General features: G+C 51.5%; 1 protein-coding gene across 1 annotated transcript in view; it reads right to left on the bottom strand.

Moving 5' to 3' along the window:
• Positions 1-13,569, bottom strand: part of Tmc7 (transmembrane channel like 7) — a 45,790-nt gene extending 32,221 nt beyond the window's left edge. The window contains exon 1 of the mRNA XM_060366966.1: positions 13,385-13,569. Coding sequence (XP_060222949.1) covers positions 13,385-13,448 — 64 coding nt within the window. The 5' untranslated portion in view covers positions 13,449-13,569. The remainder of the gene's footprint in view (positions 1-13,384) is intronic.
• Positions 13,570-14,416: the final 847 nt, after the last annotated feature.

The following is a 14,416-nucleotide window of genomic DNA, read 5'->3' as shown; positions in this document are numbered from 1 at the left end:
CCTGCCTCCCCTGTGAAATAGGCTGTGGATTTGAAATGACCTTGTAAACGCTAAAATTCCACACAGATAAAGTAGGTAATGGCTGAATGTCCTTCCAACCATGCTGTGTTCAGGCTTTTCTCTTTACCCACTCCAGGGAAATCTCCCATCTTTAAGTAAAACACACAACAAGTGCCCTCATTCCCAAGCCCTACCTGTTATGTTGTGCAGGCAATTCAACTGGCCCTCCCTTAGGGACCTTCAGGGTCCTGACAACGTCCTACGTCAGTACCTGTGTCCTATGACATCATCTGGGCCAGGTACATAGTGACCTGTGGGCCACTCCTCCCTCCTCTTGCTCTCTTGCTCTTCCCTTCTCTTGCTTTCTCTCCCCTCTCTCTGTCAGGGCATCCCCTCCATCCCTCTCCCTCTCCCTCCATCTCCATCCAATAAACCTCACTGGATTTAAGAATGGTTGTGCGCATGGCATTTTTATCTAAATCCTAACACTACCCCCTTGTGCTTTCATACAGGGCTGCTTTCAAACCACCACCTCCGACCAACTTTTCACGCTAACCTGCGCAAGTAGACACAGAGGGTTTCAGTGCCCTGGCTTTTCAACGGGGAAACTGAGGCCCAGAGAGACGATGACTTGCCCAAGGCTCGGCATCAAGGCAGTCTCAGCTCTGGTGTCTTCAAAGGCCGCTCGCTGCACCTCTCCGAGCCTCGGGCAAGCTCGTCCTTAGGAGGCGTGAACGTCAGGTGTTCCTCTGACTTAGTCCTCCCATCAGCATGGCCGCTTAAGTCAGCAGTCAGCGTGGAGGCTGCTTAGTCGTCATTTGCATGTTTCCAACATCAGGGTGACTGTCTACCTAGACTCTCTTGGGGTCAGGGCTGCAGCACTCGGGCTGTTACGAAGGCGGAAGGGTAAGGTGATGACAGGTGCCATGGCTCAGAGCTGGGGGAGCTACCATTGTCTCTTTCAGAACTGGGACTGAACCCAGGGCCTCTTGTCAGATGCCCTCCTGTAGGCCACATCGTAAACCCTTTTTACTCTGTACTGTGACATGGTCTCACTAACTTCTCCAGAGTGGCCTTGAACTCAGATCCTCTTCCTTCAGCCTCCTCAGTAGCTGGCTCAGCTCAAGGTTGAGTGAGTCTACAGCAGTGTCTTACCCCTAGAAGGCTCTCCGCTTGAAGAATGAGTGAGTGAGTTGAGTGAGTGAGTGAATGAACAAATGATAGGACAGAAGCAAGGACATGTGGAGGACACCCTTGGGGTCCTGGCAGCTATTTCTACAGGCCACGCAATCCTAACGAAAAATATCGACTCTCCCAGGAGACTGACCCAGCATGATCTAAATTGCACCAAGGGCCCTGCTGCTCCCACAGCATGCCTGCCAAGAGCAGCTTCGGCCATATATGGTGCTGCGCTCACTTAGGGCTTTGCTTCCTACTCTCAGGTTTGTGGAACTCTGGGTAAGAAGCAACCTTGTGGGTCATGAAGAATCTACCAGTTACTGTGGGGATTACAATAGTGTCCTCTTTTCCCACATGGAACACGTTCCAAAATGCTAATGGATGCCTGAAACAAAGACCATTATGGAACTCTATGCTACACACACACACACACACACACACACACAATGTTGCTGGGAATGAACTCAGAGCCTTGAGCATGTTAGGCAAGTACTCTATCACTGAGCTACAATGCCTGCTCTGTCTTTTCCATCAAAACTAAACACTTACCATACACTGTGCGTGGCCATAGCTTTTGCAGTTGCTTTTTATTTGTATGTGGGGGAGCAGGGGTTGTCTTGCACCTGCATGCAAGTGTCTGAAGAGGCTAGCAGAGGGGATCAGATTCCCTGGGGCTGGAACTGCAGGCAGGTGGGAGCTGCCTGATGTGGCTTCTGGGAACTGAACTACTCTCTGCAAGGTCAGTGCTTGCTCTTAACCGCTGGAGCCATCGCTCCAGCCCCATCATGGATTTCTTAGAGGGGGACACATTCTGTCACCCTAGCAAGCTCAGCACACAGAGTTCTTGTCCTTTTTTTCCCTAAGCCAAACTTGCCCTTTTTGCACGCAGGAAGCACTTGGGATTCTCTTTGGCATGCATGGCTTGCGGATGCCCCTCTTGTGGAGCAACAGGGACTTAAATGAGAAGGCTCCGCTGGGGCCACAGATACTGGTAGATGTTGTATACAGCATGAATACACAAGCAATTTGTGCCAAACGAAGCAGAAGCCATGTGATTCTGAAAGGGTTAGGCTAACTTTGTAACCTATATGTCCTCTAAAGCCTATAGTTTTGAGTTTTAAGTCCAGGTTAAGCTAAAGCCTCTTAGTACCTTTCCAGAGAGTGAAGGAATATGACCCTATCTGTGAGGACAGATATAAAAAAGGGCAAGCAAGCAATGACCTTCACTCAGCAAAAGAATGACCAGACCTTTGTCCTTGAGATAGCGTTTCTTAGCAACAAACCTAGACTTCTTCTGAGTAGCTTTTGACCTCCAGCCAAGAGCCCGCAGCCCTAACCTTCAAGGATGAGCTAACCACCCCCACCTTAAATTGCAGCTGCATCCACACTTGGCAGGACTGGCCAAGCTTGAGCACCTAAGACTAACCAATTATCTTACTTTATAGCTTCCTCATCCAATCCTAAATTGCCAAAACTGCAACTTCAAATCTCCCGCAATTTTTCTTTTAAAAACCTAAAGGCCTTTGTCTCCCGGTGCCACTCTTTGCTGACCAGCAGGGGTGACCCCATTGTACAATGGTTAATAAACCTCTTGCTTTTGCAACGAGTCTTGGTCTGGGGGAGTTTCTGGGAAGGGCGCGATTGAACTCCTGAGCTGTGAGACCCCAGGTCTTACATTTTCATTGCTCTACTTGAAATGTATAACTATTTCAGGAACTGTTAATATTTTGGATCGTATTTGACCACAGGTTCCTAAAAACACAAACAACCAAACCTCAGATGATGGCACTGGGGCCATGATTCGCTTGGCCGTGGCCAGGTTAGGATTCTGGAGAGGATGAAGGTTTGCTCTGTGATGAGACTCCTCCCACTTCTTCAACCCCCACAACTCCTAAGTGCCCCCTCTATGACGTCCCCATCCTTAATCTAGGCTGTTTAATATGTGTTGTCTCTGTGCTCTCTCAGGAGCCCCATCTCTCTCTAGCACCATGAGTCCTCAGGGTCTACACAGGGCTTGGTACAGGGCAGTCCAATAAATACCTTATGGATGGATGGATGGATGGATGGATGGATGGATGGATGGATAAACTGGGAGTAGATGAATCCAGTGCTGAGGACACAGTGTTCAATTCTCTACCAAGCTTTTGATCAAAGCCCATAGTTAACACCCCAGAAAGTAAGATGCAAAAAATGAGGGTAAAGGTAAGCATGGAACATTACTCTTTTCTATATGGATAAAACCTTTTACAATTGAAATAAAATTTGTTGTTGTTTTTCAGAATGTTTCTCTACGTAGCCCAGGCTAACCTGGAACTCAGTGTAACCCAGGCTGGTTTCAAAGTCAAGATCCTTTAGCCTCAGCCTCTCTAGGCCTCAGATACAGGAATGAGCCATCATTCCCTGCTCCACACTGAAACCTTTTTTTTTGGGGGGGGAAGAGGGTGTTTACAGAAAACACTGACTCTATTTGATGTCCTTGGTTCTGGTTCTTTCCAGACTGGTTTCTGGAAACACACTTTGATCTGCCAGGAACACAATTCCTTGTTCTCAGACAATCTGTGATAACACAACCTGGGGACACTGGCTACAGGGTCTGATAACACTGATTCCTGGACACTTGTCCACTCCCCATGATTTGATGTCGATGTTATTCTGGAAGCTAACCAGAGGTAGGATGCCTGATAGATACACATGCTTACAGATTCCAAAGGCTTTTATCTAGAAGTTTCTAGAATTCAGAGTCTCTAAGAGTTGCCACAAGATACCCATCAAGTGCTAAAAAACATAGGTGTGTAAAGGGGCCATCGAGATGGCTCAACAGGTACAGCACTTGCCACCAGATCTGATGACCTCAGTTCAACCCTTTGGCCCTACTTGGTTGAGGGAGAAAGGCAACCCCTGACTTCCACACATGGGTTGTGACACATCTCAGTCCACAGACAAACAGAAATGAACAGAAATGCAGTAATTAAAAAGACCTTGTTAAGCTCTACTGCTCCCCCAACGACCCCCATACTCCCACCCATGCGCTCAGCCACCCCTCCATCTTCTCCCTCAGCCACTCCAACACATACGAGGAGCAATGACCACAGGCCAAACAGCTCTTTAAGACTGAGACACGCACCTGAATACAACACACCACACCCCTGCCATTTCGAAACTTCAGTTCTATTTGGAAAAGACCTTTAAAAAGTCGTAACATATTTCAGGCGGTGATTCTGTGAAGAGAGATAAGTTGGGGTGGGAGGTGGGGAGGTCTTAGGGGATGGGGTGTAATTTCAAACAGAGTGGTCAAGGACAGCATCCTGAGGAGGTGACATTGGAGGAAAGCCAGGAAAATGGGGAGAAACGGCTATGCAGACATCCTGGGAAAGACTATCAAAGAGGAAAAGAGCAAGCGCAAAGGCCCCGAGGCAGTCAGAGCTCGGCTGGTTTGAGAAACGGTACGGTGGAAGAGTCAACAGGGAGGACATTAGGTAATGAGGGTGGGGGACAAGCCAGGCCACATGGGCCCTTTAGTATCACGGAAGATATTTGCTTTGGTCTGAAAAAGTGGGAGCCGTGAGGGGCTTGTGGCAGAGGAATGCTGCTCTGACTAGGTTAGGCAGGGATTCACTATGGCTACCACTGTCTCCACAGGGCAGCATGGCCGTGGCCCAAGCTGGGCACATGTCCCACAAGGAAGGGGTAGTTCTGGTTGGTTTTGGCCAACTTGACATAAACCCAGACATATATGAGAAGAATCTTTTTTTTCTTCTTAGATTTATTTATGTGTATAAGTTTTTTGTTTGTGTGTGTGTCTACACACGATGTGGATGCCTGGTGCCCTCAGAGAAAGAGGGAATCTCCAACAGACTGGCCTGTAGGCAAGTGTGTGGGGCATCTTCTTAATTAATAAATGATGTGGGCCGGCCCAGCTCATTGTGAGTTAGGACCACCCCTGGGCAAATGAGAAAGCAGGCTGAGCAAACCACAGGGAACAAGCCAGTAAGCAATGCTCCTCCACAGCCTCTGCTTCAGTTCCTGCCTCAGGTTCCTGCCTTGAGTTCCTGTGCTGACCTCCCTCAAGGATGGATTGTTACCTGGAACTGTAAGCTGAAATTAACCCTTTCCTCCCCCAAGCTGCTTTTGTTCACAGTCCTCAACAACAGAAAACCAAGACAGGAGGAGAAGTTCTGTATCTGGGATCATGAAGCAACTGAGGTGTGACTGAAGAAATGCAACTTCCACTTGGTCACATGGCCCAAAGCTACTCATGGCTGGGGCTATACGGGGATATTGTGGGACAGCCTTGTTCCCGAGGAGCCCAGAGCCTGGGGAAGAGTGGAGAAGAATGCCCTACAGATGCCTAAATGCAGGTTAGGAGGACCAACCTGAGTCACATGAGCTGGTAACAGACCCAGGTTGGGAGCCTGGCTGGCCTGGGCCCCACATTTTACAACCAGATGAGCAAACTGCCCTTGGGGGTCAGGTGACTAACTCGACAATCAGAGCCGCCACCAGGCCAAGTGCCGGGATTACCTAGCTGTCGGGACAGAAGAGAGTTGGGTGTGCCTGGTGAGGTGGCAATGCACACAGGACACAGCCCTGCCTCCCTGGCTACCTGCCTGCGTGCTGAAGCCCAGCTCCTCCTCTTACCTGTGTGGGCAAGCGTCCTGACCACCCTGTGCTTCGGCCTTCCCACCTAGGCGGGACAGCTGTCCTGAGAACTAGTCGGCTCCCATATGAAAAGGGTTTAGACAAGCTCTGGAGAGTAAACCAAGTGTGCCCCAAGGCTCTGCTGCCCACATAGCAGGGAAGAGTCCCAAGCGGAAGCCACAGCTGTGTCTTCCACTTCTACACAGCTTCAAAAAAGTCCAAAGCCAGAGACAGAGGGATTGAGAATTTGAAGTCAGTCTGGATGAGGCCCTTTGTCAAAATAAATACAAACTAACGGGACTAAGATGGCTCTGCTGGTAAAGTGCTTGCCTTGCAAGCACAGGGACCTGAGTTCAATCCCCAGAACCCACATGAAAAAGCCAGGCATAGTGGCATGTGTTTACAGTCCCAGCACTGGGGAAGTAGAAGCAAGCCGGTCCCTGGAGACAGCCTTTAGCCTCCCTGCTTTGCTACTTGGCGAGAACTAATCCAGTGAGAAACCCTGCGTAAAATAATGAAACATGATGGTGCCTGAGAAATGTTACCCAAGGTTGTCTTCTGACCTCCATGTGCACCTACAGAAATGGGTGTGTGCATGCGTGCGCACACACGAACACACAAAAATACATAAATGAATGCATGCATGAATGAATGATTAATGTAAGTGTCTTCCAGTGTTACTGGATGAAATGGCGGCGACCTCTGGGGAGCATGAGCTCACACCACCATTACGGAAAACTTTTACCCTGGATCCCCGTGAGTCTCACGGTGGCTGGATCACCCAGGGCGTCTTCTGCAGCTCAGGTAAGAACTCTGCCCAGGAGTGAGCAAGTGCTCACTGAGGGGAACCCTCAGCAGGGCACCCTCACTCCATACCTCCACCACGGCGGTGACCTGGCGCCTAACAAACATCCGCCACGTGGACACATGGAAACGTGACCCTGGGACTCTCTCTACTCCTATGGCCCGCGTGTGCTGCTCTGGTTTTCATCGGCCGATTTGTCACAGAACTCCCAGAGCAGCTGGCTTTTCACAGGTGGGTTGATTTCACAGGCAGCTGTGGTAATTCATAGTGCCAGACAGGCTCAACTGGGCTGAGTGTCCTGGGACTGCCCTGGGAGACAGGTGGAGTACAGCACTACCTAAAAGTGCATTGAGTAGCTCCTTATGCAGCCGAGGTGGTGGGTCTTATCTAGGCCGGATGCACCTGCCTTGGGATGGTGTCCCGGGCCCTCTCAGTCCAGACACTCTCTCATAGATATGGCCACAGGCCAACCTGATATGCACAGTCCCTCAGCTGGGGTTGGTTCCTTCTTCCCAGGTGATCCGGGTTGTGTCACGTTGACAATAAAAACAAACCAGGACAAACCCTTACATCACTGCGTTTCTGAATAAACTTGGGTAAAGTTCCATTACAGACTCCACACGCAAATGCAGACCCCGGGCCTGTGGAGTTTGCAAGGACAGGCTCCGGCTTGCCTGGCCTGGGCCATCCCTGCTCCTCTAAGACCTACAGAGGCCTCTTCACACACCCCAGCGGCTGTCCACTGTCATGGGCAGCCCGGGGGGGGGGGCTTTAGAGCCTCAGGAACCTCAAAAGCCCAAGGGCAGCAGGGGGCTGATGTACACCACAGAAGAGACTCAAAACCAGTCAGGAGTGAAGCAGAGTTAGCAAGTCTAGTGATTGCAAAGAGGCTTGAAGAGAGTCCAGTGCAGGCCAGAAGAGCACCGCGGAGCTCAGTAGACAACTTTCGGGAGGCCTCTCCTTCTACCTCGTCGACGCCAGAGATCAAACCCAATTCACCAGGCTTGGCTGACAAGCACCACCTTTGCTCACTGAGCCACCTTACCTGCCCCGGTTTGCCTTCTGAGACAAGGTTTCATGCATCCCAGGCTAGCATCGAACTAGCTGCGTAGCTGAAAATGACCTTGAACTCCTGATCCTCCTGTGCTTACTCATCGCTGTTTCCTAACTGGCTCTCCTGCCCTCTGCCCCTCCACTCCCCTCTCTAAAGGTGCCTTTCACTTGCATTGCCAGCAAAGGCCTCTAGACATACTTTAATATCCTCCTGCCTCAGCTCAGAGCCACTTCAGAGGCCCTGCCCCATCTGGTCTTGGACTGACACCCACACTCCTTGTATCATTTCTTTCTTGGCACTTAGGCTCCCTTGGACGTTTCTCCATCCTTCTCTCCACTGCTTACTCCCCTGACCCGGAGCTCTGTGGCCTGTCTCTTGCAAGCTGGCTTCCCAGCCAGCCCAAGGGTCAGTCCAAGCGCCTGACTAGAGCTGGCCCATCTCCCTCCTTCTACTTCTGGGAGGGTACCCTAAGTGCACAGCCCAGTTTGACTGGGTGGTCCTAGACCCAAACAATCCTCCTCGGGAGACAGCAGCCGGCTTGTAACAAAGTCACACCCCTACAAAGCCATTTCCCCCTTTTATCCCTCCAAAGTTTTCACTTCCTGAAAAAACAAAGAAAGCCACCTCTAATCTGGGTCCCCAGTCGCTGGGCAGAGCTGGGCTCCTCCAGACAGAGGGGCAAAAATAGCTCAAGGGAACCAGTCCCCAAGAGCCATCCTGACTGAAATAGGCTCAAGGGATCTCTAGCCTAGTCCAGAACATTCCACCCCCGACCCTCCTCAGACACCTAGAAGGGAGGAGAGTCACTCACCCGAGGAAGGGCTCAGAGGATAAAGGGAGACATAAATAATATACAGGTCAATGGCTACCTGTCTTCCTATTTATTGTGGTAGAGTAGGCTTGACTCAAATAGAAGCAAAGAATAGTCTTCCGTCCATGCAAATGCCTGGTGGTGTACCTGCAGAGGTCCAGGCCCAGTGGGCCCGTCACCCACATCATGCTATTAGAGTTACAAAGACCAAACAAAAAAACCCACAATGCTGTCAGGGCTCGGGACAATATCCCAAAATACACTTCAGAATCCTATGTCCCAGCTCCTATGCAACACACACAAAACATCTCTTGCCCAAGGGCAGTCATGAAAACTAGAGTCCTTTGTCCCCAAGACAGGAAACTTGACTTTAATCTCCCCAGCCTGTCGAGAAGGCTGGAAGGAATTCTCCACCTTTGCTTGACAGGTGCTGATGGGAATCTCAAGGGGGAAGCTGCTTGGTGATTCCTGAGAAGCGGAGTGCCCTGCCTGGTCTCTTAGCACCGCTCACACAGCCTTGCTGTGCCCTCACAGCAAGCTGTGCACACGAAGGGCTGAGCAACCCCATTCCCGGGGCCCAGGGACTGAGTGCATACGCCAGGGGATGGGTGCACTCACAAAATATGACCCACAGACAACGGAGCATTAGTCACTCTTGAAAAGCGGTGGAGCACTGTTTCATGTGACCAAGGATGAACTCTGATGATATGCTGAGATGCAGCCACTAAGCAATCAAATCAGGGTCTAGAGAAGAGATCCCTAGACAAAGGATATAAGCGACCTGGCTGTGGGGAAGGACGGCTGCTGAATGGGGTGGAGTCTCCTTGGGGTGATGGCGATGTGCTGGAGCCAGTCAGACCTAGTCAGACCACTAGAAACTAGCAAAATCGGTGCTATGAAGGGTTTACTAATTACACAAAGAATTTAGCTGAAGGAGCACGGCCTCCAGTACGACTGGAGATTAGCAGTCCTCTAGCCAGGCTGGCTAGAAACTGTAGAAAGAAAAGGTTTGTTCCATAATTGAAGTTTCGGGTCGCAGAGAAAGTTTCTGCTGAAGATTGTTCACCACCGGGATTGATTCCCGTAACAAAAGGAGTCAGCCCAGACTAACAGCCCGCCGTTAGGCCCCGCCCACTTCGAAGAACACGCCCCTCAGGGGCCGCTCAAGGAGCAGAGCAGGTTTGCAGCCGGCGTTAAGTCTTAGTCCACAGTTAAGTCCCCCGAGCCTGCAAGCGCTTCTCAGGGGAAGCACCGGGCGGACAAGACGGCCCTAGGTAACAAGCATTCGAAACGAACACTGGTCACTAATAAGAACTATTAAGAACGAATTCTGACAACATCGCTGCCGTGTCAATCTCCCATCTGCCCGAGCGGCCAGACTCGCAGTCTCTTATTCTGTTTAAATTGTTCAGAGTGTGACCTGGGACCGGAATGAAAGGGATCAAAGGATGACAGCGTATGGGAAAAAAGCAGAAGCCTGCTGTGTGAAAGTCGGTAAAATCTTCCGTTTGGGCGGGAGTGGTGTGAGTTTTCATTAAGGAGCTGTCTCCTTAATCCTCTGAGTGTGGGAATGGATTCTCCCTGGGGTGGGCAGTTGGGGCATGCAGACCGGGTTCTCACTGGTGTCACACAGAAGAGCTCGTGGTCGAAGTGGCTTGGCAAGTCGGTCCTTCTGGAAAAGGGTGTACCAAGGCTCACGCTCACAGGAAGCTCCCGCCGTTTTTATTCTAACACAGATGGTGATTCTGTGTCCCTGGACCATTCCCTCACCCCACCCCATGTCTGGGGCTGGACCTCAAACTCTTTGATGATTGCCTAGTTTTAAAGGAGCCCATGCAGAGGAAATGAAGGAGAGTAGGGGCCACTTAAAAGTCTGATAACACAGCTGGTCATGATGCAGCATGCCTTTGATCCCAGCACCTGGAAGGCAGGTCTCTGTGGGTTCAAGGCCAGCCTGGTTTACAGAGTGAGTTCCAGGGCAGCGCCTGTCTGAAGCAAACAAACAAACGTAAACAAAAAATAAAACTTGACAACACCGTAGGGCCTTTGTATAAACAAGTTTTTGCCAGCTGGAGGGGGATGAAAACCTTCTCGTAAATGTTTCTGAATAGGAGCGATAAAAAGATTTTCATTCCTTGGACCTGGTGAGAGACTGGGAGAGGTGTGACTGTGACTGCAGGGAAGGCCTGGTGGTTCTCCCACAGGCTGGACAGGGCTGTGGGCCATACTCCTGTCAGAATCTCCACCTGATAAACGTGGAGATGAAGCCTCAAAATGGAGGCAATTTGCCTAAGTCCTGCTTGGACAAGCAAAGGGAGGGTTTGCGCCAAGTGTGTTTATCCCCAAATCCCTGCTCTTAAAAAAACGGTAACCCTTGGGCTAAAAGGAAGACTCGGGGGTTACATGCCTGCTTGGCATGTGTGAGGCTCTGAGTTCGATCCCAGCTGCACATACACAATAAAAGAGGAGTCAGTCATGCGTGCAAAAACACACCTGACGTCCCAGCAATCAGGGGGCCTGGGCAGGAAGATCAGGAGTTCACGCTCAGCCTGAGCTACAGAGTCAGTCCCAGGCAGGCCTGAGCTGTATAACAATTTGAAACAAAACAAAAAACAGATTAAGCCAGGGGAAGGAAGAATCCATCCTCCTCAGGGGAGGCCAGGGAGCTCAAGAACACAGAGTCCAGCATGGAGGAGGGACACAGTCAACTCAACAGGGGGCTTCTGGGAAGGAAGAGAAGAGATATTTGTATTCCATGAGGAAGGTCATGATCCCCAGGGTGGAGGGCCAGGGGCTGGAAGGAAGGAACAAAGCAGGAACCGGTGGAGAGGGAGATCCATGCAAATGCTATCACAAGTGTGTGCCACTGAGGCCATCTTCCAGGAGCCCAGCGGCACAAGGAAGCAAAGCCATAAATACCTACAGTTAACATTTCTGAGCACTGACCCCACAATGGCCTCCCGAGAGAGCCGTGCTCCCAATGTCTGGGTGTGCTCACATCCAAGCCCATCAATCATCCTGAACACTCGGCAAGGTGACCACATGTCCCAGGAGCTGCTGGAGAAACTACGAATGTACTTCAAGAATAGACCACAGGACACTATAGCTTTCCAGCCCGCTCTCTTGCAATCATCCGCTCTGGGGAGGGCACAGGCCAGGTTTTAGGCAAGCCCGAACAGCCCTGAAGAGGTCCAGGCAGAGAGGAAGAGGCCCCTGGCAGCAGAGGAAGTTCATCACACATGATCAGGCCGTGATGGGAAGGACCCCCAGTCCCCGTCAAAGGTGCAGGGGATGGCAAAGCCCCTTGACTACAACCTTTCTGTAAGAGACTCAGGGGCAGAGACCCCCTGAGGGTTGGTTCACTCCTGACTGTGCCCTGGCACAGGACTGTTGCTTGTCTACACCTCACACTGCTAGACTGGGAAATCAGAAAACAGCATCTGCCCAGGGCAGGTAGTATGGACCCACATTCCAGGACGCCACAAGACAGGTCAGATCATTCATTGAAGGCCAGCCTGGGCAACACAGGGAGACAACATCTCCAAATTTAAAAAGCAAACAAAACCAGAGGTAGCGAGGTGCACCTGTTTACTTCCAGCAATAGCAGGCAGAGGCAGGAGTCCAAGGCCAGCATGCATTACACAAGATTGTGTCTTAAAAAAAATAAAAATAAAAATAAAACTTTAAAAAGAAAAGACAAGGCTGAAAAATGCAGTTAGAGGGAGACCTTTTGTCTTGCATGTGTTGAGTCCCTAGGATCAATCCCCAGCGTTTCAAAACAAACAAAAATTTGCAGCTATCCAAGGGGGTTCAGCTTCGGAAGTAAGAATTGCTTACAGCAGCCCTTCAGCTCTCAGCAAAGAGTCCAGGGGAGACTGGGAACGGTGTGACTGGGGTGTGCTGGAGTAAGAGGAAGATCAATGGACACCAACCAGAAAGCCCCTTGGCTGTCACAGTGCTGGGATGGGATCCTCGGACTTCGCGCAGGGCTGGAAACTTAACTGGGGCAAGCCCCCGCCCCTCACCGGGACAGTCCAGGCCTCTGGCTGCTAATGGAGGGCTGAAATAAGCTGACATCAGCAATGCTAGGACTGAGCGAGAAAAAGCTATCACTGAGCCTGGCCTGAGTTTTCTTTTCTGATTCCAGACCATTGTCCCAGGACTGGGTCTTTCTTCTCGCTTTGGCAGAGCCCAACGGCCTGCATCTAAAAACCTTGCGGGGGCACTGAGCTTTGCCCTCGGTAGATACAATCTCACACTGAAACTCAGCCTGCAGACAACATTGTGAGGTCTGGCTCAGAGCAGAAACAAAATAAATACAAACTACAAGGAAGCCTGCCTGAGGGGGTTGGCAGCTCCACTCTATCTGCTGGGGCGTTGTCTTTACACATGTCTGTAAAATCTCAGGGAGCTCTATAACTGACTGCATATTCAACACACCTAGGAAGAAAATCTTCCCATGTTCAGTAGGCTGCCGGGACTGCTGTTTCGCTACGATCGGGGCTGTGCTGGGCATTTCTTAATATTTCACCGTTTCTCAGCCAATCCGAGGCTCAGAGAGGGCAAGCCACTTGGCAAAACTCACACAGCAATAAAGATAAGAGACAGAAAGGCTGCCAAGCAGGTCTCAAGGGACTATCTCGGGGCAGGGGGCTTGAGGCCAGCCTTTGGGCGGGCAGGTTGTCACAATCTCTTCACAGAACAGACACCACGGGGATCTAGAGGCCGGCCTGGGTCCGAGAGTCACCACGTGGACAGGGGGGACTGCCTTCCCTGCTCGGCAGGCAGGGCGAGAGGAGCCTCCTCCAACCTCGGGCAGGTCCGCTGCAGCGGCGCCCCGCGGAGGACCAGGGCGGCCACCCCGCCTCCCCGCACGCCTCGTCCCGCCGCGACCTACCTGGGTGTACCGCCCGCGGCCGGCTGGACCCGCGGCCCGTGTCGCCCGCGTTGCCCTCGCTCATCACGGCTCGGCGAGGACCGTCCAGCCGCCTGGACCCGCGGCCCCGCCTCGTCGGGTTCCGGATGACGTCACAGAGGCGGGCGGGGCCGTTCCCACGGGCGCGGGGTGGGGGCCAGCTACCTCCGGGCGCCTCTCCCTCTTCTTTCTGCGTCTCCTTTCTCCTCTCCCCTTTCCTCCGGTCCTAATGGCTCCTCCCTCCTGCTTGCCCCCTTCCCTCCCCTCCCCTGCCTCTTCCTCCCTCCCCGCCTCTGAGACCCAGGCTGGCCGCGAACAGCTTAATCGCCTGCCTCCACCTCCCGATGGCTTGGATTACAAGTTCCACTGTTGTGAATTGTCATTTGGTAGCAAGGACAGAAAGTGTCGAAGGTTGCCATTTGCCGAACCATGCCGTCAACCTGCTCGCGTGGTTACTAGGGGAAGGGCAGGTGGGGGAGGATTTGCTACCTGCGTTCATCTTAGAAATGTACTCATCTCACCAACACACCATACCTATATTCATGTACAGCTGAAACATAAAATTAAAAGTAATGAACTGGGCCGGCGAGGTGGCTCAGCAGGTAAATGCGCTTGCTGCCAAGTCTAACAGCCTGAGTTCTAGCCTCAGAATCCACACCATGGAAGGAGAGGACAGACCCCCACAGGTGTCCCCTGCGCCCACACAGACACAAAAGAAATACAAATAAATGAAATTCGGGAAATAGTCTTTTTAAAAAGAAAGGGGGGCTTGAGAGATGGTTCGTTGGTTAAGAGCACTTTCTGCCCTTCCAGAGGATTGGGGTTCAATTCCCAGCAGACACAACCACCCTGAGCTCCAGCCCCGGGGGATCTGATGTCTTCTGACCTGCACAGGCACCTGCACACACTTGGCATATATTCACATAAACACGTATAAGTAAAAACTATTTTTTAAAGAGTGCTGGGGATGGCGGGACAGATGTCTGTGAATTTGAACCAACCTGGTCTATATAG

Source organism: Meriones unguiculatus, chromosome 14 (genome assembly GCF_030254825.1).
Source record: "Meriones unguiculatus strain TT.TT164.6M chromosome 14, Bangor_MerUng_6.1, whole genome shotgun sequence".
Lineage (NCBI taxonomy): Eukaryota > Metazoa > Chordata > Mammalia > Rodentia > Muridae > Meriones > Meriones unguiculatus.
Note: the sequence above shows the minus strand (reverse complement) of the source record. Positions and strands in the feature narration are given on the sequence as shown.